The 26,319-nt window shown below is 40.4% G+C and overlaps 1 protein-coding gene across 1 annotated transcript in view; it reads right to left on the bottom strand.

The window, feature by feature from the left end:
* Nucleotides 1-26,319, bottom strand: part of PAPSS2 (3'-phosphoadenosine 5'-phosphosulfate synthase 2) — a 388,626-nt gene that overhangs the window by 11,273 nt on the left and 351,034 nt on the right. The window contains exon 10 of the mRNA XM_044056309.1: nt 12,654-12,922. Coding sequence (XP_043912244.1) covers nt 12,654-12,922 — 269 coding nt within the window. The remainder of the gene's footprint in view (nt 1-12,653; nt 12,923-26,319) is intronic.

Genomic DNA, 26,319 nt, shown 5'->3' with positions numbered 1-26,319 from the left:
GTTTGTTAATTACATTAGACACAAACTTGAGTGTGGAATAACAACATGGAGACCTTGTAAGAAAACAGGCATGAGTAAACTGGAAAGAGTACAGCGGAAATATACTAAGAGCATCCATGGTTGTGAAATTTTAAGTTATTATGAAAGACTAAAATATCTGAACTTGTACAGTGTTGCACATAGATATTTAAGAGGAAATCTTATTCAGATAGGGCATTTAGAGACAACTACCTCTGGGATTGTTTGGAGTTATCAAAAAGTAGTAGAGAATCATCAGACAACCTACACAGAAGATTCTATGGGAATGACAAGTGTACTAATCGGCTCTCTGAGAGAGCAGCTGATGCATGCAGCAGATTATCAAATTACATTAAAGCAAGCACTAGTTTAGATATTTTTTATGAAGAGTCTGGACATGTATTATGGGAACAACTGCTTTGGTATAATGGCAACCTAGAAGGGCCTTAATGCCTGTGCTTGAAATATTTCTAGTATTTGTAAATATATGTATGCATATATGTATGCACCACTAGCCTCCTGTCTGTCTTTTCACTCTCCACTTACAGTCTGTGCTCTTGAATTTATCAGTAGTTTTACAATTCACAAATGCAGAGGGGGCTTATATTGCTAATCTGTCGCAGCGTGGCATGTCTACCATCAGATTTCAAGTCCACCTTGAAGTTGTGGTGTTTCTACATTTTATGACATCTTTCTAATTCAGATGTCTAAAATAACCCGTAGCTCCATAAGTCCCCCCTAGCTCCATAAGTCCCCCCTTTCTTTTACATCCTCAAGGGTAAGAGACATGGCGTCCGTATTCTCCTATTATCTCTACACCAGTTTAAACATCATAAACTCACTTTTCTGCATTGGGAAGAACGGCTTAAATATATCATTTTTCTTCCTTGGATATGTGGTTATCCCATCTCTATTACATTATTCACTCTTTGCTAATCATAAGATACATGAACACTAAGGTGTACATCAGATACTTAGAGGAAGTAATGCACTTGATGTAATATTACAGCCAACAATGCTGAACCTGTTATACTAACTTTTCTAAACAGCTTTCAGACTACAGTGTCATTCTTTGGTCAACTGAGGTTAGGTATTCAACACTCATAATTAATAAGTGCGTACCTAATTTGAAAAGGATGGATTATGTGTAAGAGTGGATTCTGGGTTAATTTTCATGGTCTTATCTTTGTACAGGATTAGGTTTATGACAGTAATATCACTTTTAGTGTGTGACACAACTATGGACTTTAAGCAAAAATGTCATGGGCCTCAGAAATGACTGTGCAGAAATGGCACAAAGAGAAATGAGACCTACTATACTACGGACATCAAAAGACAATTAGAAGAAAAAAATATTTTTCAAAATTACAGCAAAAACCTTTCTGAAACTGCCAAAATAAAGCTACACAAAGGATTGCAGAATAGGAAATGACATGCTTGACTAATGGCAGCAAAAACTATTTTATGCTCACATCCATAAACTGAAAAAGAGCTTTCCAAATTGGCAACCCTTGAGATTAAGGGTAACTTTATTGCTTAAAATAAGATGGCAAATGCCGTGATTATCACTGTTCACTTTGTCATACCTTACTTAATTTACTGCTGCAAGAAAATTTATATTAACTTTGAGTAAAACTTTAGATTTTTAACTCTGCTATGAGTCATTATCATATGATTTTATTGTACCTGACTGCTTTGTACTTGCACTACTGTTTGTTATCTGTACGTATATTCTATGTATTTTCAACTATAGGCCCAATTATAAAAGACTTGCACTCAGTGTAAGTGACTTACCCCAGTGTAAATCTGCCCTGATTCAAACAAATTTCTTCTCGGTGTAAGTGACTTACTTCAGTGTAAGATCTATCTATAAATAGGCATACATCGGGAACCAGATTCCAAAAGACTTGCTCTCAGAGTAAGTGAGTTACTCTAAGAGCAAGTCTTGGAGAAAGTCACTAACTCTGAAAACAATTCTTTTTAAATCTGGCCTGAAGTTTTTGTTTGTATTGCTACTGGGTCTAGAAGCAGGAGGTCGGATTGGAGAAGGAGCCACAGGACGGAATGGTGAATGTCTGCTCATGGATCTGGAAGGGGACAGATCTGGCAAAACCCCCATCTGGATCTGTCTCTTCAGAAATTTCCTCATTAGTCTATCCACCGCATGCTTGGAAAAGCTCCGGGATGATCTGATGGAGCAGGAGGATGATGGTGGCCTACAGGTGGAGGAATGAATGAAAATTGACATCAGATCATAGATTAGTTCTGAGGAACATTCAATATTTGTGAAACATCAGACAGTGGTTTCATACAGACAAGGGCTTCTATCTTGGAGACTTCATAGACAGGAGTGATTCTCAGTTAGAAAAGATCCTTCTAGGAAACAATTGTAATAACTGCTGAACTATCTTTTTCACATGAAGTATGGATAACCGTGTCTGTCATGACTTTTGAGATTAACAAGGTGAAGATTTCTTTAAAAACATGCAAAGATGCAGTAAACCTTTTAAGGAACTGTTTCAGCAGCTAATTCTGGCCTATCCAAGGTTGGGATGTGCAGAGATCTCAGAAACATGCACACTAACAGAAGAATTACTGAGGTTTAAGTATTGTTTGTAGCTGAGATAAGTCAGTATCACCTGCAAGATAAATGGTTGAGGTGGCCTAGTTACAATACCTGCTAGGTAGAGGGCTTGCTTAATCAACTCTAACAGTTCCTCTGGCAGGCCCAGTGGAAAAAGGGATGCAAATAATGAGACGCATATTGAGGTGAAGTAAACTGCTATCCAAGAAAGAGAGGGAATTTGGGGACTTTTGTGTGTGTACTAGGAAACATATCTGTACTGAAAGAGATGAGCTTGAAAGCACATCCTTCTCAACCACCATGGGGCAAAGATATTAACTTCTGGTCCTTCTTCACCAAATGTTAAGATTAGGCTTGGAATCAGAGGGAAGACTGGACTGGTATGCACAAATCTTTCTTGCCAGAAGCGAAAGAGTGCATCCAGCATCAACTGCTTCTTGTCTTGCTGAATTTAGTAGAACAGGTAGATTACTACATTTTCCTGTGTTGCAGAAAGCTTGACCTCTGGGGTAACATACTCCAAGAAGATCTTAACAAGACAGGATTTCTGATTTCCCAGATCCAAGAGACTGGAGTTCTGGAGCTCTGGCTCAGGTTATATGCCAGTGTATCTACTTTCTCTAGGATATGAACAGCTGACAATGAGTATCTGCAAATATGTTTTATTTATTTATTTTGCATGTATCACACCATGACCTGGTTTCTTGATTGGGGGGGGGGCAGAAAACATCATTCAATGCTCCATCTAAGTTTATATGTTTGGAGGGGAATCTGCTTCTCCTAAATAACATAGGGGTCAATACAATCCCCTCAAACTGATAGTAAAACATGCACTGTCTGGATCTGGAAATGGTTCTGCCACAAGCCCACATTTAGACTGATGGGGGATGGCCACCACTGAAAGGCCTGGTGACAAGTGTTAGAACCTAAAAGAAGGTCTGTGAGAATACAATATTTTTGTAGCTCAGTGTCTGGTTAGTATAATTTATCAGTTAACATAGAGGATTATGACCATGTGCTATTAATAAGCTGCTTCCTGTAGTCCAGGATATGATTCCCAGAGCTTTCATTTACCTACTGTGAGACAATGAGCAAGTCACTTACCTAGACAGTGCTTCTAGGACACCCCTGAAAAGGGACACTGGTGTCAACTGGACTTACCCGGTTTGAACAAGCAAATAAAATAAAAAAAAAATGTCCACATCTTCAGGAAAATAATGGAACTGTGAATATATTAGCCAGTAAAAAGCTCAAGATAAGCAGAAGGGTCAGAACCTGAAACTCTCCCCTCATAAAGGACATCAAAGGCATGACTTCCTCTGCTTTCTCCATGAAAAGAAATGATTGAGAATGGACAATATCCAGTTCTCCCCTGAAGTAGATAATCTCCTGGGTAAAGATCAGAGAGAACATCTCTCAGGTTATGAAGATCTCTCTCCCAAATATAATCATAAAACCACCCATGACAGATATGTTATCAAGGAGTCCTTCGGGAGGGTAATCAAGGCTCAGCCATCATGGTAGGGAAATATATGAAGATTCTTCTGCAAAGCCTCTATCATCATGGTTTGCATGCTGGTAAACTTTGTAGGTACACAGGAGAGATCAAACAGCATCACCTTCTACTGAAAAATTATGCCAAAAAAACCCTAACTGCATCTGATTTTTGTTACAATTGCTTACAGTTGATGAGTGAAGCCTCTGGCTGGAAAGTAAGTTCAACATGTCTATGAACCAAGAATGCTTATATAGCTTCCACTGCAAGTCAGACTTTCCAGCTTTCTCAATTTAACATATCAGTTCTGACAAAAAGAAAGAAAAGGCCTGCAGCAGCAGCAGCTCTGGTTCAGTACTTCTCAGTGGTTAAAAAGATTTCTAATCCAAATAGAATATTTCATTTTTAAAACAAGCTGCTAAAATGCACAAACAGTTCCATTCCATGGTAATTTAATGAGTTTTGAAGGAAAGAGTACATTTCACAAAAGAAAAGAGATTACCCTCAGTACTGTAGAATTTCCAAGCAGTGTGAATGTACTGACTTGTATCTCAAGCATTAACAAACAAAATATCTGCTTCATAAATCTATACAGTTGGCAGCAGACTAGATTGTTAAAACTTTGTGGTCAGCTTACAGAAATGAGCAATATCAGCTACTAAACTACCATGTAAACACTCACTTCTTAATGGCACTCAACACAGTTTTTATCCTAACCATAAAGCCACTAGCACTCCACCAGCAAAGGCATACTATGACGTTGAGACTGACTTTTGTTGAATATTAAAAAGCAAATCTCTTACAGTCATGGAGTTTACAAGGTACAATTAGTCCATTGACCATAATGACCTTCACAGGGCTCCTCCTGCCATTAAGTGGGCAAAATACAAGTCAGGCCTGAGGTGAATTTGTAGGTGCCTGTCCAATAATCAAGATGTGCCTTAAGAGAAGTGAGGTTATCACTCATTTTCATGTGTAATAGAAGATTATTCCAGAGATGGGGAAGTGCCGAGTAATAGATCTGCCCCCCCCCCCCGTGTATATTATTTATTTACTGATGAAGATTCAAGTCTTTAATTTGAGTATGAATTATGTGTTTTGCTGGTGTGTAGAAGATCAGGGCTGGTCTGTTCTTTTAACACATGAAATGATAGAAATAAATCACTCTACAGGAGTCTATAATACACAAACTGCAGTATTATTTTTCTACATGAAAAGTGGTCAGGGTTCAGTACTGAGACAACCTTTGTTAGACTATTTCACAATCTCCTAGTAATGAGAGATGAGTGGCGTATGAGGTTAACCTTGTTTATATACATCTTTCTCCACTATTTCCTTATTGCATTTGAAACAATGCTTAAATGTAAGCATTTAAATGAACTTGACTTTTATTAGTGCCTTGGTTAAATAACCTGCAACCAAATCTGTTTTGCCTTAATGAGTCTCTTGCTATATAGCAATGCAGACCCTGTCAACCTATCCCTCTCAGTCCTTTCTGAGTTTTCCTATTTGTGAACAAATATAGTTAATAGTTTCATTTCCTTATTCCCTCTTCCTGCTGATCTGACACAAGACAAAAGTCACACACTCACCCACCTTACTCTTAATAACATACAAATAAGGATCTGTCAAATTGCCTTGTCTTTTACAATACGCATGAATATGAAGCAAGCTCTTACTTCACTAGGATTCTTCTGTGACTTGAACTTAAGATGAAAGAGGCACAAATGGCCTACTTATTTTCTTCCAAGACCAACTCCTTTTTAAAAGATCCCCAAATGATTATACAACATACTTTATCAACCTTTGGGCCCCGACTTCCAGTGACCACTAACAGTGCATTTCCTTTACGCAGCTGCTTACTACCCTGTAAGATCTGCTACCTTACATTACTTACTTTTTGTTGTTCTACTGTGTCCAGCATTTTCATACATACTATCTAATTTCCCTTACGCTGCTGTATTATCATGCTTGAAACTCTCTCCTGGCTTTGCTATACACTTTGCCATGTTCTCAACTCTGAAATAATTTTCTTTTCCTCACTGTAACTTCTTTACCTTGTGGAGACAGGATTTAGACCTATCACATCTAAATAAAGACTTGGATCAGGAAAGCTGAGTAAGAAATGTAAATAAATAACAAAAGGTAATGCAAATCCACGACACAAAGTAATATAATCAGGTCTGCCTCTTTAACCAAATTTTTATGGGTTCAAGAAATGGCTATTGAGAATATGCCATAACAATGCAGTTTAGAGGTGACTTTCATAGGTTCATAGGTTCATAGGTTTATACTAGGCTATCTGCCCTAAGGCATTTATAAGCCTAGCCCAAATTATTGTGGCTTACGCCACCCCTTATATGAAAAAATACTGTGCCCATTAGTTTGTTGTGCCTCTGTCCAGCAGTGACCCAGAGATGATTCCCGGGGTAAACCTACGATCTCCCATCCACAGGTCTAGATTTCTCTTGAACAGAGTCAGCGAGGTGCTCTGCCTCACATGGACCGGGATTTTATTCCACAGCATAGGGAGTCTCTGAGTGATAAATCTATCCCTCCAGCACGTCCTATTTATATCCGTGCTAAGGTTTAAGTCGCTTGCTCTAGTGGTTTTGGTGGATTTGGATTTTTGAGGTGGAGCATGTCCATTAATTCCGGGTTGGACATGGCCTTGTATGTCAGGCACATGTCACCTCTGAGCAGACGGTATGCGACTGAATAGAGCTGGAGTTTCTTCAATCTGGCAGCATATGACAGATTTTGGAGTCCCTTTATCCTTTTGGTGAGGAACTTTTGGGGTCTCTCCAATTGCTGCAGATGTCGGGTGAGATACATCCCGAATGGGGCATTGTACTCGATCATTGGTCTGATAAGTGAAGAGTACAGGGGAACAATGACCTCACTAGATCTGGATGTGAATCCCTTCATGATCAGGTGGGCAATGTAGAAGGTCTTTCTAACCACTTTAGCAATGTGAGTGTCAAAAGAAAGGCCACTGTCAACCTGGGTCCCCAGGTCCCTGATAACCTCTTCTGTGCTTAGTGGATTGCCACCTATATGGTAGCTTGGGGTTACCTTGTTTTTCCCGAAGGGTATGACTATACATTTTTGGCGTTTAACTTCAGGCCATGGCTCTGGCACCAGCTATCTGTTTCCGTGAGTCCCTTCTGAAGGATATCAGTGTCCGATGCACTTTCCACTATGGCCCAGTTTGCAGTCATCTGCAAACTTTGTCAGCCAAAGTCCTCCCATGTTGGCCTGTACTTCTGAGAAGTAGATGCCAAACAATAGGGGCCAAGGACCGAGCCCTGTGGGACACCACTTGTGACCGGCTTGGAGTCTGACACAGCGCCAGCAACTCTAACCCTGTGGGTTCTGTCCTTAAGCCAGTTTGCAACCCATCTTGTGACATATGGGTTTACATTTAAGCTGGTAAGTTTTTCTACAATACCCGAGTGGGGTATTGTGTCGAAAGCCTTTGCAAGGTCAAGGTAGGCTGTATGGACTGCCTTTCCTCATCAATGGCCTTGGTGACTATTTCAAGAAGTCGACCAAGTTCAAAAGGCATGATCTTCCCTTGACAAAGCCAAACTGGGTCGGGTCCAATGTCTGCAAGTCCCCTATATCTTTGTTTATGAGCTCCATTATGATCCTCTCCATAGCTTTGCAGACTAGACTTGTTAAGCTTATGGGGCGGTAATTACCAGGGTCCGTGAGGCGCCACCTTTGTGGAGTGGGACCACAGTTGCCGTCACGCCACTCCTTGGGCACGTATCCTGTGGTAAGGCTGAGATTAAACAGCTGCCTTATGTGCGGGTTTAATTCCTCATTTAGCTCGTAGCACACAGCCGGGGACACCATCCGGTCCCATTGATGCTGTGTTTTTAGCTTTAGAGAGAGCAGCTTTCACCTGCGCATTTGAGATGTCCGGGAGGCTACACTCGGCTGGGATAGTTATCTCTCCTTTAGGGGAGAGGGGTGAAGTTTGCACTGAACCTGTCTGCCAGTATGTTGGCAATGTCTGTGGGTTCAGTGATTTTTGTATCATTTTGGACTAATTCTGAGCATATCTGTGAGTTTCCACCCAGGTTCCTAACATAGCTGAAAAAGGCCTTATGATTGTCCTTTGAATCCATGGCAATTTTTCTCTCAAAATTGGCCTTAGTTGATTTTATGAGTGCTCGTATTTTTTTACTAATAATGATCAGGGGTGACTTCCCTTTTATGGATTTTGTTCTATCATGTAATAGCTTTCTCCTCTTATTGTAAAGTTTGTTAATGGCTGGGGTCCACCAGACTGGACGTTTGCCCTTTGTGGAAAGAGTCTTGGTTTTATTTGGGATTGCCTGATCCATGCAGTCCTGGAGGTGTTCATAGAAGGCATTTGTAAGGGCTTCTGCAGCTTGGGTTGTGGTTTCCTCTGACTCAGGGGCCTTGAAGGATACCACACCAGTCTTGAGTAGTGTGAAGTTTGCTTTAGAGAAGTTCTTCACTATGGTCTTTTGTTTGGGGTGGGGCGGGATGTGGATTTCCAGTGAGATTAGTTTATGATCAGATCTCACCAATGAGGGATATACTTCCGGTGTGGAGCATTTTGTCCCCATGTTTGTGACAATGAGATCTAGTATATTTTCTCCTCTCGTGGGAACAGTGACTAGCTGTTCCATGGCATTTGAATTTATGAACTCCAGGAACCGTTGGGCTAGAAAGTTAGGGCTTGAGTAATGTTCCCAGTCTATATTCGGGTAGTTGAAGTCACCCAATATGATGGTGTTTGGAGATACATTTATACCCTCCAGTGTCTTCAGGAAGGCTGTGTGGGGTTCCTGAGTTTGAGAGGGTGGCCTGTAGCATGCTACAATTTGTAGAGCAGTTTTGCCTATTGTTAGTTGCACCTGGATGGTTTCCGAAGCTTCATGCGTTTTGAGAAAACATAAGAAGTGGTTGAGATGGGAGACCCCGTCATAATTTCTTCTAAATTTTGAGGATCTTCAGCTGCCCATTTGTAACAGTACCCATTTAAAAGAAAGCGTGTGGCAGCATGATGTGTGTAAAAGCTTTTAAAGCAAGCTGTTGTAATAAGCACTATACCTGACTTCTAAGTGCCACTTGTGTGCAGCACAAAATGTGTTTCTGCTTTCAAAGCCACTAGTTTCTTTCCAGTGCATTTCCCTGGTCACTGTAGCCTCTGTGGCGAAACAAGCTTTATTTACACACATAACAGTGATTTTATAAATAAGAGCTTTCCTTTAGCAAGCCTGTAGTGCATGAAGCACCACACATACATTCTAGACTTAGGAGAAGACACCTTTGTTATGTACACAGGGTTGCCAGACATCCCTATTGGAACAGGACTTTCCTGGGGTCAGCAGCCCAATCCTGAGTCCCACACTGCCAGTTAGAATCATGGCGAAACAGCCTCCGCTGTATGCCGTATATGGGCCAATCAAAAAAATCAAAGTGGAGCTACTTCTGTTTAATGTGGAACTGCCTGATGTTCCGCATTGAACAGAAGAGGCTCCGCTGTTCGATTTTTTGATTGGCTCGTATACCGGCATACGGGCCAATCAAAAAAATCTAAACGGAGCTACTTCTGTTTAATGCGGAACTGCCTGATGTTCTGCATTGAACAGAAGAGGCTATGCTGTTCGATTTTTTGACTGGCTCGTATACCATAAAACGCCAATCAAAAAAATCAAAAGAAAAGCTACTCATGTTTAATGCAGAACTGCCTGATTTTCTTTTTTTTTTTTGTCCCTACCTGTCCCTTGACATATCTGGCATCCCTGTATGTGCCTTTCAGTGCTGTTAAGCTCTAGTCACTACTCTTGCATAAACACTGGCTACCACAGAATAGCGATGAGAAGCTAAAGCAGTTTTAAAAGCTACAAAACACTTCAGAATGCAGCTAAAGCTCCATCTGCATAAAAAAAATATTTGGCAGCCCTAAATATGTTATGGCTTTCACATCTGTGAAACACATATATCTTCAATACTTTTTTCTTTATCTGTGTCTGGTCATATATGAAGCCAGTAAATCTCCATGCACTACAAAGAATTATGATTGGTGCTCTGTGATCATAACCAGGTCATTATATTTTCTCAAACTGGATGTCAGGTTCACATCTTGAGCTGTGATTCACTCCAACTTTGAGGTGAATTTATTGACATCTGTTTTTCAAACAACTTGCTTATGATCAGAGACCTAATCATAATCCTCTATATTCAGGTTATTTTGTAAAACTGGGCTAGAACAAAGTTATTTTATTCCTTTGTTTTTAATTCCTAACCAGTGTGCTCATGTACTCAACGGCTCTCAGCCAGCTCTTGTGAAAAAAATGGGGTTAAGTCTACTTTGCTGAAAAAAATTCTTTGAGTACAACAACTTTTTAAAGCTGCTCACATCAAAACTGTGAAATGCAAGGTTTTTGGAGGAGGTTCTGACTTCCTGCCTTCTACAACACCTTCCTTAAACATAACCTCTCCAGGAACACACCACTTTACAGAAGGAGAGCAATTTCTACAAGCTGTCCTTGATAAAATTTCTCTTCACCTACTGGACTATTGCCAAAAATTAGCTAATAACAGCAAAAACTAAACTATTACTATTATCTAGGTGTACATATATCTTATGTATACTTGCCCCTAAATTCATTTTATGGATTATTTATTTCTGCATGCAAGAGCATCCAACAAAATACAGCAAAGCTGGCTTCCTTGGCGGGAGTGAGAGGATGGAAAGCTTACCATTTTTATTGTTCACTAGGAAGACAGTATTCCAAAAGGCTTTATGTTGGAATTTAGCTTGCTTTTGTTATGAAAATAAAAATGCAGCTACCAGAAACAGACATAAGCTTTGCTCAGCTTATGACATATGTTTTTGATTATACTGGACAAAGCCCAACATCAGTCTAGGTTTAGCAAAAGAAAGCCCAATGCTCAATGAATTCTGAATCTGTGTTACTGATATGACATATTGCAGGATATGTAACAGATGGAAGGTTACGAGGCTGGGTGGTCTGAAAAGTGGTGATAGTAAGACTACAGCAAGCTGCTATCTAAAAGTTTTAAGTATGCCCCTGCTCATTAATCTTTCTTTGTGCATTTGTTGTTTATATAAATAAAGCGTGCTTCTTTTCTACACAATTACTGTTTCACAAAGTCTCTGTATAGTGCCCTGCGTAAGTCTGCATATTTTGAAATATCCGTTATTCTTTTCAGTTCAAATTCTTGTGGTACAGATTATAGCTGAAAATTGGTGACCCAAATGAAGATGCTGCAGGTACAGTATTTTATTTTTTTTTATAATAAAATTTTTCTAAAGCTGATACAGAGGGGTAGTTTCCTCCACTGAGAAAGTAGTCCTACATTATATAACCTGTTAGACTTGGAGATATGCAGAGGAAAAATGAGTTGTACTGGATGGTGGTAGATGTAAGCTGACAAAGTATCACTGAAGCCTGATGTAGGATAGACCAGATCAGTATTAGATGGCGGTTTGCTGATTGCATTGGCTTTCTTCATTGCATGTTAGAAGCAAAAGTTGTGAATGTGAAGCATAGTCAGTTCATCTAGGTTTGAGCCTTCTAAGCATGTTTTGGAGTCTTTTGTTCTTGGAATTTTACTTGCATTTCTCTTGCTTTCCACAACAATTTATAACACTATTATTATCCTAGCCCCAGAAATATCTAATGTCTTCCAAACATCAGAACATATTCTGCAGTTTCCTGACATGATTTGCTTCTATTTTAATTTTAATTGTTGTTCATTGTATACCTACGTATTGGCCCCCTTGCATCTCTCAAGTGTTCTGAAGACAGCCTAGACCCTATAGTTTTAATCTTTAATTAAATAGTAGCTCTAATCCCAACAAAACTGCCTGCCAGTGAAGTCGCTTTTACCATAAATTATTAGAAAGCATTAACCAAAACACTGTGAAGGGTAGGACCATGAAACCATGTGAGCATATCAGGTCAACAAAGGCAGTTTCAGTGAATGCAAAAAAAAATCAAAACCAGATTGCCGCAACTACTTTCGCTGATAGTGGGGATTGCCTTTTTTACCACTGTTGTGCATCCTCAGAGTTGGTGTATATAATGCCAGGGAGGTGTCCCCCACATGAGGGGTGCAGAGGGGCTTGCCCCATTCAAAAAAAATATTTTAATATTCCCTGAAGGTGATTTCAGCGAACTGCTTTCAATTTTTTGCATTCGCTGAAACTTTGTTTAGAGACTCGACATGTATCCAAAATCATCTGCTGTAAGCAGCTATTGACTTGCAGCACTGGTCTTGTGTGAGAGAATACATTATAAAACAGCAGTACACTAAGTGATTTTTTTTGTGTGTATTTCATATTTTTATTACTTGCATGCAGCAATATGAGTTACTATTCTCTCACTGCAACACTATAATTTATGACAGATTGAATACAGCATCCACTCTGTCTACTGAATGATAAGCCTAAATAAATTATTTTTCTTTTACACTGACTTGTGTGTGTGTGTGTGTGTGTGTATATATATATATATATATATATATATATATATATATATTTACCTCTGTTGGTCCAGCATACATCATTGGAGAAGGAAAGATGGCAATGATTGTTTTCTTTGGGTCTAATACACCTTCTTCTAGAACGGCTGCATGCTGCTTCATCCTCCAGTCAAGAGGCACATCATCATCTTTAGTCCATCCTCCCAGAGGATGCAAGAGAAGGACAGGGCGTTTGTAACCCCTTTCCAATAAGCGCCGGTTGGTGTCCTGCATTAACAGAGCATGCCCATTATGAATGGGGTTGCGCAACTGGAATGCAAACACAGCATCTGAAAAGAGAGGGAAAAAAATAACATGATGATGCGGAAAGTTTTTTGCATGTAAAGCAAAGTACTTAATGCACAAAGGTAGTATTTTCTTTGCTTGTCATTTTATGGTTATTGCTAAAGCAGTTTTCATTCCACATATTTACTGAGAGAAGTAAATGATCTCGCTTTAACACATTACATTCTAACCAAGGAATAATATCCCCGTTGTATTTATAGAAACTATAAAAAATGTTCTAATACCATACTAGATTTCTAACATTTTTATAATAGTAAAATGATAATAATATCCGACATTCTTGTATTGGTGAAATATTCTATCATTTTACACTTTTACAAATAGTGAAATGTTACCACCATCTTATACTCTTATAAAATGAAATATCATAAAACTATCATGCATTCTTATAACTAAATGTTATAATACCATCCTCCAGTCTTGCAATACTGAAATATTACAATACAGTGCTACTCTCTTATAATAGTGAACTGTTTTAATATCATCTTTTTTATAACATGAAATACTACTATCCCATGCAAATGCATTACATCACATAGCAAAACAATAGTGAATTATTAAAAATATATTTGGCATTAAAAAAAACTCCTCTGCACTTTTAAGAACTGCAAACAGTGATAATAACTGCACAAGTTTGCCATAACAATAAGTCATTAATGGGATCTCCACTGGGTGTTTCACATTTATGGCATGCTTTAGCTGGAGGATTGGTCTCCCCTAGGAATGCTTCTTATAGTTCAATTTACTTCCTAGAGAAGATTTTTAGTAAGCCTTATTTTAAATAGATAGAAGACAAAAGGTCTGATTCCAAAAGACTTGTTCTTGTTGAGAGCATCTTACTCCGGTGCACGGCCGGCCTTAGGCATAGGCGAACTAGGCGACCACCTAGGGCGCCGTAAAGGCCGGCATTAGAAAGGGCGCAATTTCACTTTTCACTTGTATCACTTGTCAGCACTGCGCCCGGCCCCAATCTTCACTTGTCAGCATTGCGCCTGGCCCTATTGTAGCCTTGCACCCTCCCCCACTTCTGTAATGCACTCACAGTCACGGCAACCACGAGCTTACATTGGGTAATAAGCAGATGATATTTATGAGCAGCTAGATGCCTATCAGGTACGGGTGGTGTTCAAATTAATTCCCAGTTTGTAAAGTGAAATCCTGCTACATACTAGGGTTGTCAAATCTGGTGAATTTTTTATCTATTTGTAAAGCTTTTTTAGTTGTTTTTAAACTTTTTTTTAAAGAGTGGTATGTATCCCATCCCGCTTATTTTGAACAAACAACTAAGTGGAAGTCTGTGTGCATTCAGAAAGCCAGTCCTAGCACTGGAAATTCGGGCCATCCTCTAGTCCCCCGCCTACTTCTACCATGGAGGATTTGCTTGGTTTTGTTACTTTTTGGTTGTATTTAGTTGTAGTCATTGCGCTTTAAGTCGGCGATTTCTCCAGCGTATGTTTTTATTATGCTAGAAGACCTTTTGAACCTTTCCAGCATGTACATCTTTATGGGTGTACACATATTGTGGATTAATCATAGGTATGGGTGGTGCTCGCTACTGCAAATCCTCGGCTGCAGTCAGTAATTCCATTTATTTCAATGGTCGGTAAATCGTCAGTCGTGTCCTTCTCAGTCTAGATGTATATACATTCAACTGTAGCTAAAATGTGTGGATTTTAATGTGGTTGCTGAGGATTGTAATGCTGAATATCTGCCAGGCTGAATGCAGTACGTGTTTTAGTAAGTCACTTGGGAAAAGGCACACGATGTTTGGTAGAAGAGGCATTTGTGCCACTATATACACTAACTGCGGTAAGACTATCAGTGAAGTAAGAGGAACGCTGATGATGCACAGCAGTTTAGCTGTTAACTGAAACAGGGACACTGTAAAATAGTACTGTATGCATTAAAGGGCCACTACGGGCAAATGATGGGGAAAAAATCTAGCTTTGAATTTCTGCACCTGTCAGAGCCGTTTTCCACAAAATGTTTTCATTGGGGCTGTATAGGGTTGCCACCTTTTCAAATGCCTAAAGTTGGACATTTTTGGTACAAATGTCAGATTTTGTAGGGCAAAACATAGCCCTGTCCAGTATGAAGGGTATAACTTCACTTTTTTGACTAAATAAAAACTTATTCCTGTAGCATTTTAGTTGCTTATTCTGTTTCTTATAACATTTAGATGTTTCAGACACAGAAACTACTTTATGCAGCTATTACATAAAAATATAGGAAATAATTGTGTCCTTAAAATCTCTGGACATTTGCCATTTTTTTTCAATTTTTTTGCAGGACATAACTTCCCAAAGAGGGACTGTCCCTCGCAAAGTGGGACAGGGACTAACCCTAGGGCTGTGATATCCCACCCTTGGACAAGTAATCAAGGAGCCTCAGTCCTCACCACTGAAAACAGTGGGGGACATACCCTGAGAGGATGACAAGTACACACACTATTTCCAGATGCCGCTCTTTGCATCAAGTGCAATTTCCCCTAAGAGCACACAGTTTCTCCCTATTTCTCCAGATGACCAGTAAGAGTTGAGTCCTTAGCCAGGGTTCCAAGCCAAGTCCTCCAACACTCTGTCCAGCCAGTACTTAGTGTCCCTGCCCAAGTAGCTGTGACACACAATCTTGGAGATTTGTTTTACACACACACACACAAACATCTGGGAAAGGCAGGCACAGATTTATAGGTTCATAGGTGTGTACTAGGCTAATGTCCCTGGGGCCTTTACAAGCCTAGCCATAAGATTACCCTGGCATAGTGCCACCTGACCGTAGTTCCTAGTGCCTCTGTCAAGTAGAGCCACTGGAGTTATCACCAGGGTGAATTTTCTGTTTCCCATCCACTCATCAAGATTTCTCTTGAAGAGGGTCAGCGAGGTGCTCTGCTTGACATGTATGGGAAGTCTGTTCCGTAGCATAGCAGTTTTTGTGTTATGAACCTGTCCCTCCAACATGTTCTGTTAATTGTGATAATGAGGTTGAGGTCTCTGGAGCGTGTGGTGCGGAGGGATTGGGATTTCTTTTAGATGTAGCATTTCTAACAGAGCTGGGCTATACATGGCTTTGTAAGTCAAGCAGAGATTCCCTCTAAGTAGGCGATATGAGACAGAGAATATTTGGAAGTTTTTTGAGTCTGTCCATATAGGACAAGTGTTTAAGGCCTATGATCTCCTCTTTGTGAGGTATGTTTTGCGGCCTCTCCAGTTATTGCAGGTGTCTAGTGAGGTACATGCCAAATGGGGCATTGTACTCAATGATTGACTTAATGAGGGAAGAGTAGAGGAAGACTATGATCTCTTTCTTCCTGCATGCAAAACCCCTTAGTAATGTGCTGTGCCACATAGGACTTTCTGACCACACTGGCAATGTGGTGATCAAAAGAGAGGTTGCTGTCAACCTGTGTTCCCACATCTCACTGGACTACCATCAGTGTGGTAATTCATGGGAACTGGGTTTTTCCCAAAGGGGATAACACATTTTTTGGCATTGAGTTTAAGGCTATGGTTCTGACACCAGTTGTTGGTCACAGTGAGATCATTCTGTAGCATGTCAACATCACTTGCGGAGTTAATAATAGCTCCCAACTTGCAATTGTTTGCGAACATTGTCAGCCAGTCCCTTCGTGTTGGCCTGGACTACAGAGAAGTAGATAACAAACAGGAGAGAACCCAGGACTGGACCCTGTGGGACTCCACTTGTGACTAATCGGCAGTCTGTCAGCCAGTTTGCAACTCACCTAGTGCTATAAGGGGTTGATGCAGGCAGCCGAGCAGGGCTTGGAAGGGTTAAGGTTAAGTCATTGTGCCATTTATCCGTGGGGGGAGTTTTACTACTTCCTGCTTTGGAAGTGGAAGCCCCCCCCCCCATTGCTTAGGCCTGTGCATAGCCTGAGACTGTAACCTACGTGGTCTGCTGTTCCTGGGTTTGGACTGAGAAGGCCTGGAAGAGACTGGAAAGGACCAATTTTTTGAGGTCCAATGCCTACTAAATCTGGGAGGCTGTACTTACAGGAAACAGTTTGCATAGATTTAGCTTTTTCCTCCATCTTTTTGAGGACGACTTCTGCTTTGTTGCCAAACAGGCAATCTTGGTTTAAGGGAGCATCCAGTAATTTAGCTTTAACATGATCTGGCAAGTTTTGCTCCTTAAGCCAAGCATGCCTTCTGAGTACAGACCCAGTGACAGCAGCCCTGCAAGATGCTTCTAAAGAGTCAACACCACATTGCAAAGTATGTTTACCAACTTGTTCAGCAGAATGCATTAAATCCTATAATTCTTTGTGTTGAGCACAGTTAGGAATCAACATAATTTTCTGTTTAAGCAGTCCCATAATATGCTGCTGGTACTTTAACATATGAAACTGGCAATTTAAAACCCTAATGGCCAAAGTAGCAGAAGTGTATACCTTCTTACCCTATCTGTCCAAGTTTCTAGAATCTCTATCAGAAGGGGTAGGATTTTTGACAGCAGTAGCCTTAATGCCCTTTGGTCCTTGGGAAATGGTCTCTGGATTCTGCAGTAGGATTCTTGAAGAGGAACTTGTGAGAGTCAGGTACTATGTAATACCTGTCAGGTTTTCTGGGAGCTGGAGGTAAAGTGTCTGGGGACAGGCTAGATTCCAAGAAAGCATTATCTACAATGTCCAGAACAGGGGGGATAGCTAAAGGCCTGTGTTGAAGGAGTAAGAATTCCCTAAGCCTCTTTCTGGAGTCAGAGTAATCCTGGCTTTCCCAGCAGAAATACTCCCTAAGAGTGTGCAAGGTTTCACCAGAAGAAAAATATTCTGGAGTAGAAGCAGAGGGAATGTAATACTCTGCATTAGAATCCTCATATGTAGATAAGGGCAAATCCTGGTAATCAGAAGAAACAGACATATCAGAAGAATCAGAAGGAAAATCAGTTTTAGGTCTCTTAGAGGGGGAAGGCTGGCTTCCCCTAATCAAAGTAATAAGGTCTTCAGTCATTCTAAGCATTTGTTTTTTAGGCATATGGGCCTGACCATGCAGTTTGGACATCGGATTTCTAGGCGTGGGTCGAGTTTTAGGCCTGGTTGAAGAAGATAGCGGTGGTTTAAAATGCAAGTCTGTAGGCCTGAATACACCCTCAGAAGCCGGTGCCTGCACAGCAGCTCTGGACCATCCAAGGTAGAGACATCCGCAGGTTCCATAGTCGAAGAAGCATCTTGCGGCATACCAAACTCCAAATGGGTCTCAGTAGAGGCCTGCGAATCTGAAGTAGAGGGTATCAGGGGCTGCGAAAGCACCTCAGTGAGTACCAGCCAATTGGCAGCTAGCTTAACGGAAGCGTCGTCTGCAGTTTTGGACCTATACTCTGTCTTTATCTTTACATTTTTTCAGAATATCGGTAGTCAGATGGCTTACCAAAGACATTTCTGGATAGTTATACCAAGTACCAAAATAATTAGTTGCAAATATAGACTGACGACAAATAGTTTGGGGGGTTGAACAAGGCACAAAAACGACAGCGAGGGACTTCGTGGTCTAGGCCTAAGCAAAGAATGCAGTGCGAATGAAAATCTTTGAGGTATTTGCTTTCCTCAGGTAAGACAATTGTTAACTTTTACTGACATTGGTTAAGAGCAAGAAAAAGGATCCTCAACGGGGGTACTTTGCTTTTTTGAAGACTTCGGTTCTGAAACTCGAAAATGAAGTTTGCAGGAGTCAGCCGACCGGCACTTGCGAACTGCTTCTGCTTCGGGCACCGTGCGGCAAGAAAGACTGATATAATGGTGACAGCTGCGTGTTTTATACCCCTGATGACCTGACGTCATGGAAGAAGAGACAGCATCTGATGCAGGAATCCAAGACTCTGGTATTCAGGCCGGCTGAGGGCTACCTGCAGGCAATTAACCCAAATGTGATGACTGCAACAGTGAAACACAAGAACATCTGGAAGTTGACTGGAGAGAAAGTACAATAGTTCAAGGAATTATTCAGGCCTCTAGCACCCCAAGAAGAGGAGGAAATAGATGGAGTTGAAGAATGGCAGCACCATGTTAGGACTATAGAAAGGATATGTGGCCGAGCCCAGTATGGAAATAAGTTACATAAGGAAAGCTGGTGGTGGAATGCAGAAGTCCAGGAAGTCATATAAGAAAGAAAGAGTACAGGAAAAAGTGGAAGATAAGACTGACCAGACTACGAAGGACTACTGGTTGGCTAACAAAGACACTAAGAAAGAGGTTACAGTAGCAAAGAATAGGGCACTGTACCAACTTCTGGAAAGTGACTCAGTAAGGGACACAAAGAAACTATATCAGGTTGCTAGGCAAAGACAGAAAGATAAAAATGATAGTCAGACACTCTTCATAAGGGATGCCAGCAGCAACCTGCTCACCAGTCCATAGGACATCAAAGGCAGATGGAAGGAGTATTTCCAGGAGCTTCTGAATGAAGAAATCCCCACAAAACCTGTACTGCCCCAGAAACAGCCTACGATGAGAGAAGAAGAGGAGCCAACCCTTGAAGAAGTAAGAACAGCACTAAGGAAGATGAACTCAGGGAAAGCAGCAGGCTCAGATGAGGTCACAGCAGATATGATAAAGATGCTAGGTGAGATGGGGGAGAGATGGCTCCTGAGGGTACTAATAGCAGTGTGGAGAAAAATGCCTATCCCAGATGACTGAAGGATAAGCATACTTGTGCCAGTGTACAAGAACAAAGGGGACATCCACAACTGTGGGCAGTACAGAGGCTTCAAACTCCTATCACATTGCATGAAAGTTCTGGAGAGGGTGATTGATAAATGGATACGCAGAGTAGTAGAATGTAAGATGAGAGATGAGCAGCTTGGATTCAGATCAGGATGCAGCACAACTGACCCAATGTTTGCATTGAGACAGATACTTGAGAAGAAGCTAGAGATGAGGAGAGAATCCAACTGGGCATTCCTAGACTTGGGGAAAGCATATGAAAAGGTCCCAAGAAAGCTGATCTGGGCAGTACTGCGGTGGTTTGATGTCCCAGAAACTTTGGTAGAATTAGTGCAGGCTATGTACAAGGACCCAGTGACAAGTATGAACAGTGTTTGGCCTCACAGAGGGGTTCCTATTGGGAGTGGGCGTACATCAGGGTTCAGCTCTGAGCCCACTGCTGTTCATACTGGTGATGGTCTACATTAGCAAACATGCTGGAGGGCACAGATCAACAAAGCTGTTGTATGCAGATGATGTTTCAGTACAGGCAGACTCTGAGGTAGAACTTCAGCAAAGGATTGGAGAATGGAATGCAAATCTGAAGGCACATGGGATGAAACTAAGCACAGATAACACAGTGGTAATGGCAGCAAATTGCGGAAATCAGAAGAAGCTAAGAACAGAGATAGAAGGGAAGATAGTGGAAAAGCTAAACAGCTTCAAGAATCTGGGAGGGGTAGTTGAGGAGAAGGGTAATCTGAATGAAGAGGTCACCGCTAGAATCAGAGGGGCTGCAGCTAACTGGCATAGAGTATCAGGTGTAGTCTATGACAGAAGAATGCCAAAGAAGCTGAAAAGTAAGGTGTATAAGACAGTGGTGTGACCAGTACTACTGTATGGTACAGAAACCTGGGCAATAAAGGCAGAACAGTTGAAGAAGCTAGAGGTGATGGAAAGGAAGTGCCTGAGAAAGGTGGTAGGATGCACACTGTGGGACAGACAAAGAAATGAGGACATAAGAGCAGAAGCCAAAGTAGCTCCATTTGCAGAAAAGATCAGAGAGAATGGATTACGGTGGTTTGGGCACATTTGTAGAAAAGCAGAAGACAATCTGGTGAGGAAGATTTGGGATAGACAGGAAGAAGGTAAGGGGAAGTGAGGATGTCCAGCAAAAAGGTGAATGGATTGTGTGAAGATCTGCGACAGTCAGGCATGAGTGTTGAAGAAGGCAGGACTGTGGCGCTGAATCAAGAGAGTTGGCAACAGTTAACACTGGGAAGAAATAGCCAGGGAATTGTTATGGCTAGGCTTGTAAAGGCCCTAGGGCTGATAGCCTAGTACCAACCTATGAACACGATACTGTAGAAAAAATGGGGGCTGATGATAATGATGATGACGATGAATTTATCATTACATATTTTAATACCTTTCATTGTGGCTTTTAGAGAACACTTTAAACATCTTGAGAGTACTTATGTTTGTTTGTGACACTGGCCACTCCTGAAAGCCCTGCTGCCTTAATCACACCCTACCATTTGTATTAGTATTAATTTTACACAGCATAATTAGGCACCCATTGTAAGAGCCTTATGGTAGCTGACTGGTGGCAGAGTGATTACCTCAGGGACTGGGCAGAAAGGGGTACAGCTAGCAAATCTGTGCCAGCTTTTCGCAGGTGTGTATGAAACTCAAATATCCAAGTGTGTGTGTGTATGTGTGTTAGCTACTGGGAAAAGGGATGTAGAGCTCCAAAGTGGTCATTGTAGAGTTCTGTGTGGGTCTGGAGAGAGAAAGAGAGCCGAGCCCCAGGTCTGGATTGTGCTCCCTGTGTGACCTTAGGGGAAACTGTGCTTGGTGCAGGGAGCTGCATCTGAAAATACTGTGTAAATCCATCTTTGCTCTTGATGACCATCCCTCACTGGCGTCAGTGGTGAGGATTGAGTCTCCTTGAATGTTGGCCCGGAGTAGGGACTTGTCACAGTAGCTATAAGAAATACAAATGATAAGAGTGAAAGTAAAAGTTAATACCTCCACAGTGGGTATACTGTATGTAATGCACACTGGCATTTACTGGAAACTCTGGATTTAATAAAAACAGATAGGAACTGAAATGTGGTATCTAAGTCAACATACAAAATTATCTGATTAGTGACCAAGTTAACACACTGAAAGCAATAGTAAATAAGTGAGACTTTTAGTTCCTGAAGATTGCATGATCTTACTAGAGTTTAGTGAAGAAAAGTCTAATGAGTCCAACAACAGGAAAATTAGGTCCTGGAGAAATTTCTAGCACGACACAATGATGTACTATTAAACTGTGCTCTCAAGAAGATTATCACAAGACTAAATGCAGAAGTTATTTGTTAAGTGAAACTGAGAGCACAAAAAGTGTGCAAGACAGTTTACTGAAAGGGAAAGACGCTAGATTAGGAACTTGGGAACAATATCATACATGACTGTACAGTCCACTACTAAAGGAAAAAATGAACAAGTCAGAATGGAGTGCACAAGGTACAGTCAGTGTTGAGCTGTGCTGAATAAAGCTGTCTTGGGTATCTTCTGGAATATAATTACTCACTTGACAAAATGTGCACACACGTTGGTTGCAAGCTTAACTATTCATTCAACCACCTTTCTCTGTATAAGGCTGCACATCATGAATTCTCTCTCATTGAACATCAAATGGGTAAACATTAAAATTTCACAGAGATGCCATCAGTGATCAACTTGTAAGTATATCTCTCACCAATATACCCACAAATTTTTGTGATAACCATTTTTTGTAGAATAGGTACCATCATTTAAGACCTGAAAGGAATGAGCAGCCAACTTAACCCCTTCAGTCTGCACTTTGACTAGCATTATCATGATGGAGCCAAAATGCAGCTGTTTTGCACTGAATAGATATGCACATAGTTTTGTTATTGATTCCTGCACTCTTCTACCACATCTCTCAAACAGCATAATCTTCCAGCTGTATACCACAGGAAGGTCTAGCTGAGCTTGCCTGCTACAGAATTATTTCTATTTATAACATGAACTATCCAAATGTGATGATTCTTATCCCGGTTGAGTCTTTACTACAAAAACAGCATGCATGCTGCAGGAAATCAATAATATTGAACTATAGAGGAATTGACACAAAACATTAAGACTGCTCACAAAGGCCAGCATGGTATGGAGATATGTGCTATCTCTGGGACATACATGGAGAAAACCTTGATGGAGGCCCGCTACCGTGTATACCTCTAAACAATCCAGAATTTTGCAGAATGTCCACATTTTCGCATTATATTTTGGTCTCCTCCTCATAAAATTTGTGTTTTTCTGGCAAACCATTGAGGATCAAAGTCACAAAATAATGGCAGACGTTTGAGTTTCAGATTTCATATCCTTCAGAAAGTACATGCAATTCTAAACCCTGTTATTTCTAGCAACTATCTAAGTTTATAAGAGCAATGTTTAAAATCTGTCCCTGCTTTTGAGATTTGTACCCTCATTACATTTGGCTTTGCCCAAAATTCTTACACAAAGAGGATGACAGTCATGCTACCCTGAGGTTGAAAATGTTCCTAATGTGTCACAGAACTCATTGCAGAGGTCTCTGTGCTGACAAAATGTTGCACAGCCAACATAAAAAAGGTACTCTTCCTAGACTCTCAGACCATGAGGCTCTATGCCTTAATAACTACAGAGATGAGCAGCACCAAGCAGACCATGTTATCACTGTCTTATCTGAACAATTAGAGGCCAGTGGAATTATACTGTGTGACCTGGCTTAAAAAACTAAATACAGTCAACTGAATGAGAAAGTCTGATTACTCCTCTAATATGAGGTGAAGGCCACATCTTCGCACTTTTGGGCCACCTACTTGTCTTGTTGACGAATGACTCACTGCTCTGTCCTGATGGCTAACGGACATGAAAAACAAGAAGACAGTATTAAGGATCATTCTGAATATGGGAATGGGGTGTTCTTGCTAGTTAATTCAGAAGGGAGCAATTCAGAACTGATATGAGAATCTCAGTGTAGACAAAACAATATGATGGCGTTCAACTCAGTAAAGTGAAATAAGAAAACTAAGAACCTAATGCCACCTTTGTCTTTTTTAACAAATACTGGGGGGTATGGCATTGTTTGACTTTGAGGAGGGATTAGCTCTTTCTTCATAAAGTGAAAGCTAACCACAGTCAGAACTCTGCAAATGTTTCCAGCTTCAAGAATAAAAAAAAACTTCTGATAGAAAGAAGTGTTGAGTACCTAGAGGCAAATAATATATGAGGAGCCTGGAGACAGATAATCTTACTACATGATTGTAATATGAAGCTAACAAATGTCTTTGCACTAGTGACTAAATCAGGATGAAGATGGGTACTGATTTCATTAGTCTAGACATTATAAGGCAAGGAAACAGTCAAATGAGTGAGAATAAGTGGTCAGCAGTCAGCTTGTTTACCTGTGAGGAAAAAAAGGAAGAAAATGGCAGCATTTTGCCACAGAAATGTCACCAGGCAGAGACCAGAAGGTTAGCTCTAGATGTGCAAATTGTTTGCAGAGTCTGTAAAAAATAGCACAATGCAAGACTGCACTGCGGTTGTGGAGATGTCTGTGTATGCTCTACATGTTCAACATACTGAAACAATCTAAGGAAAAAGTGCAAACATTGAAGAAAAATGCCTGTTCACATACAGATATTAAGGCCCCCTGATGCTCTGCTCTTGCTTCCATTTACACTGACAATAAATGTGGTTAATGAAAAGTAATTTCGTAGATGGAAGGGAAGGGCCCCAATAAGGTCATGTTAGGGGTACTGTGGGCAGGATGAGGCTGAGGAGGTCAAAAGCAAATGTCTTTAAATGAGACAGGTGAGAGGAAAAAAATCTCTACAAACTATTAGTAAACAAATTAACCAGCCTATGGATGGCTGTCTAACAGGAATCCAAGTGCTATAACTGCACTCTGAATGTAATGGGTTACAAGAGGATCACTACAGGTTTCATTACTGAGACAAGTTTTATTATTGCATTCAAAGTGGCAGTACAGAGTTGATGAGGAAGCAGTATGCGAGACTTTGTGTACAACAAAATGCATAGAACAAGGTATGATGTGCAAGTAATGATTAAAAACAGAAAAATAGACGGAGGAGAGTTTTCAAACAAGACCGCTTCATTTAATTGCAAAAAAGTACAACACATTGTGGCTGGACAACTAATTTTGAAGGGAATCATGCACAGTACTGGGGAAGTACATAGAAAGAAATAAAAAGAATGCCAAAAGGATCTGTGAGTATTCCTTGCAGGCCACATAATATAGGAAGCAATTTGAAAAGCTACCATACTATCTAGGATATTTTAACAGGGACCCATAAATACAGTTTTATGATTCCTCATTTTTTAAGTAGACAAAATAGTCCAAAATAAAAGAATGTCAGTATTCCCCACTCGAGGACAGATAATATTCTACCTTGAAGCCTGCTGGCATAATCTCACATTCCAACTATTAAGACAAAACTCCAAGAAAAATCCAGCAAAGCTAGAGTCTTCACAGTGTGATGCCTTAAACATCCTGTAGTAGAGGCCCATGGGATATATGCAAATCACCCCTTAAGAGCATACCAGTGTTTTAGTTACAAGGCTTCCGAATGCCCAAGACTTTTTACTTTTAAGGCTTTACAAGTGTATTTAGATCAGTAACTCCAAACCCAGCTGGCAGTAGGCATGCCATGTTTCACACTTTTTCTGAGATTGAGCATTAGTGAATTGTTTGACTATATTTTGGAAATACAGAGCTTAAGGCCATGCATGATGTATATAAACATTAAGGTGCCTGAAAATATCCCAAATAATATCCAACTCTAGCGAAACTAAAGTCTTTGCTATGTAATGCCTTAAACCTCCTGCAGTGGAGGACAATGGGATAAATGCAAATGACTCCTTAAGGACATACTAGTGTTTCAGCTACATGGCGTCTGGATAACCTTGACTTTTCACTGTTTACTTTTTAACTCTTTACTGGCACTGTCAGATCAGTAAAGCCAAACCCCTCCAGCTATAGACATGCCATGTTTTACTCTTTTTCTGAGCTAGTCAGCTTTAATGCATTATGCAATAACGACTCTAGCTTTGCTGGGTATTTTTTTGAGCTTTTACTAAATGATTTGTTTGTGTGGCCTTTTTACCCTTTGGTGTGGATGTTATTTGGGATATTTTGCAGGCACTTTAATATTTATTCAATTAAAACATTAATAGAGCAAGCGGTTTTGCATCAACATGCATTTTCTGAACAATACAAAGTATGAAGCTATAATGTCGTCTTTTATTGGCTGATTGTAAACCTCAATTATTTACCAGAAAATCAAGCATTTTTTTAGAGGACAAAAGAAAAATATGAAGTCAAAACAGGGATGTTCTGGAAAATCAGTGCTATGGTATGTGTATTTGGGGGGGGGGGTTAAAATGCTTTGCACTGTATTTATTTTTTTCACTCATTTTATCACAATGAGACATCTGAGGTGTAGAAAGTTAGTGGTTGTAACTGCCTGGCACTTGTGTGTCTCTGTTCATCTGAGTTTTTGTATATGTGTGTGTCTGTCTCTATACCTCTGTCTGTAAATATGCAACTGAGCTTGTATGAGTGAGTGTGTAAATATAAATGATTAAATACTTATATATTTTAGAAGTTAAATGCATCCAACAGTATTTACATGTCCTGCAGCAAGTCTG

This window comes from Protopterus annectens, chromosome 14.part0 (genome assembly GCF_019279795.1).
Source record: "Protopterus annectens isolate FY-2018-M chromosome 14.part0, PAN1.0, whole genome shotgun sequence".
Taxonomy (NCBI): Eukaryota; Metazoa; Chordata; order Ceratodontiformes; family Protopteridae; genus Protopterus; species Protopterus annectens.
The sequence above is the reverse complement of the archived record's forward strand: the minus strand, read 5'-3'. Positions and strand labels throughout refer to the sequence as shown.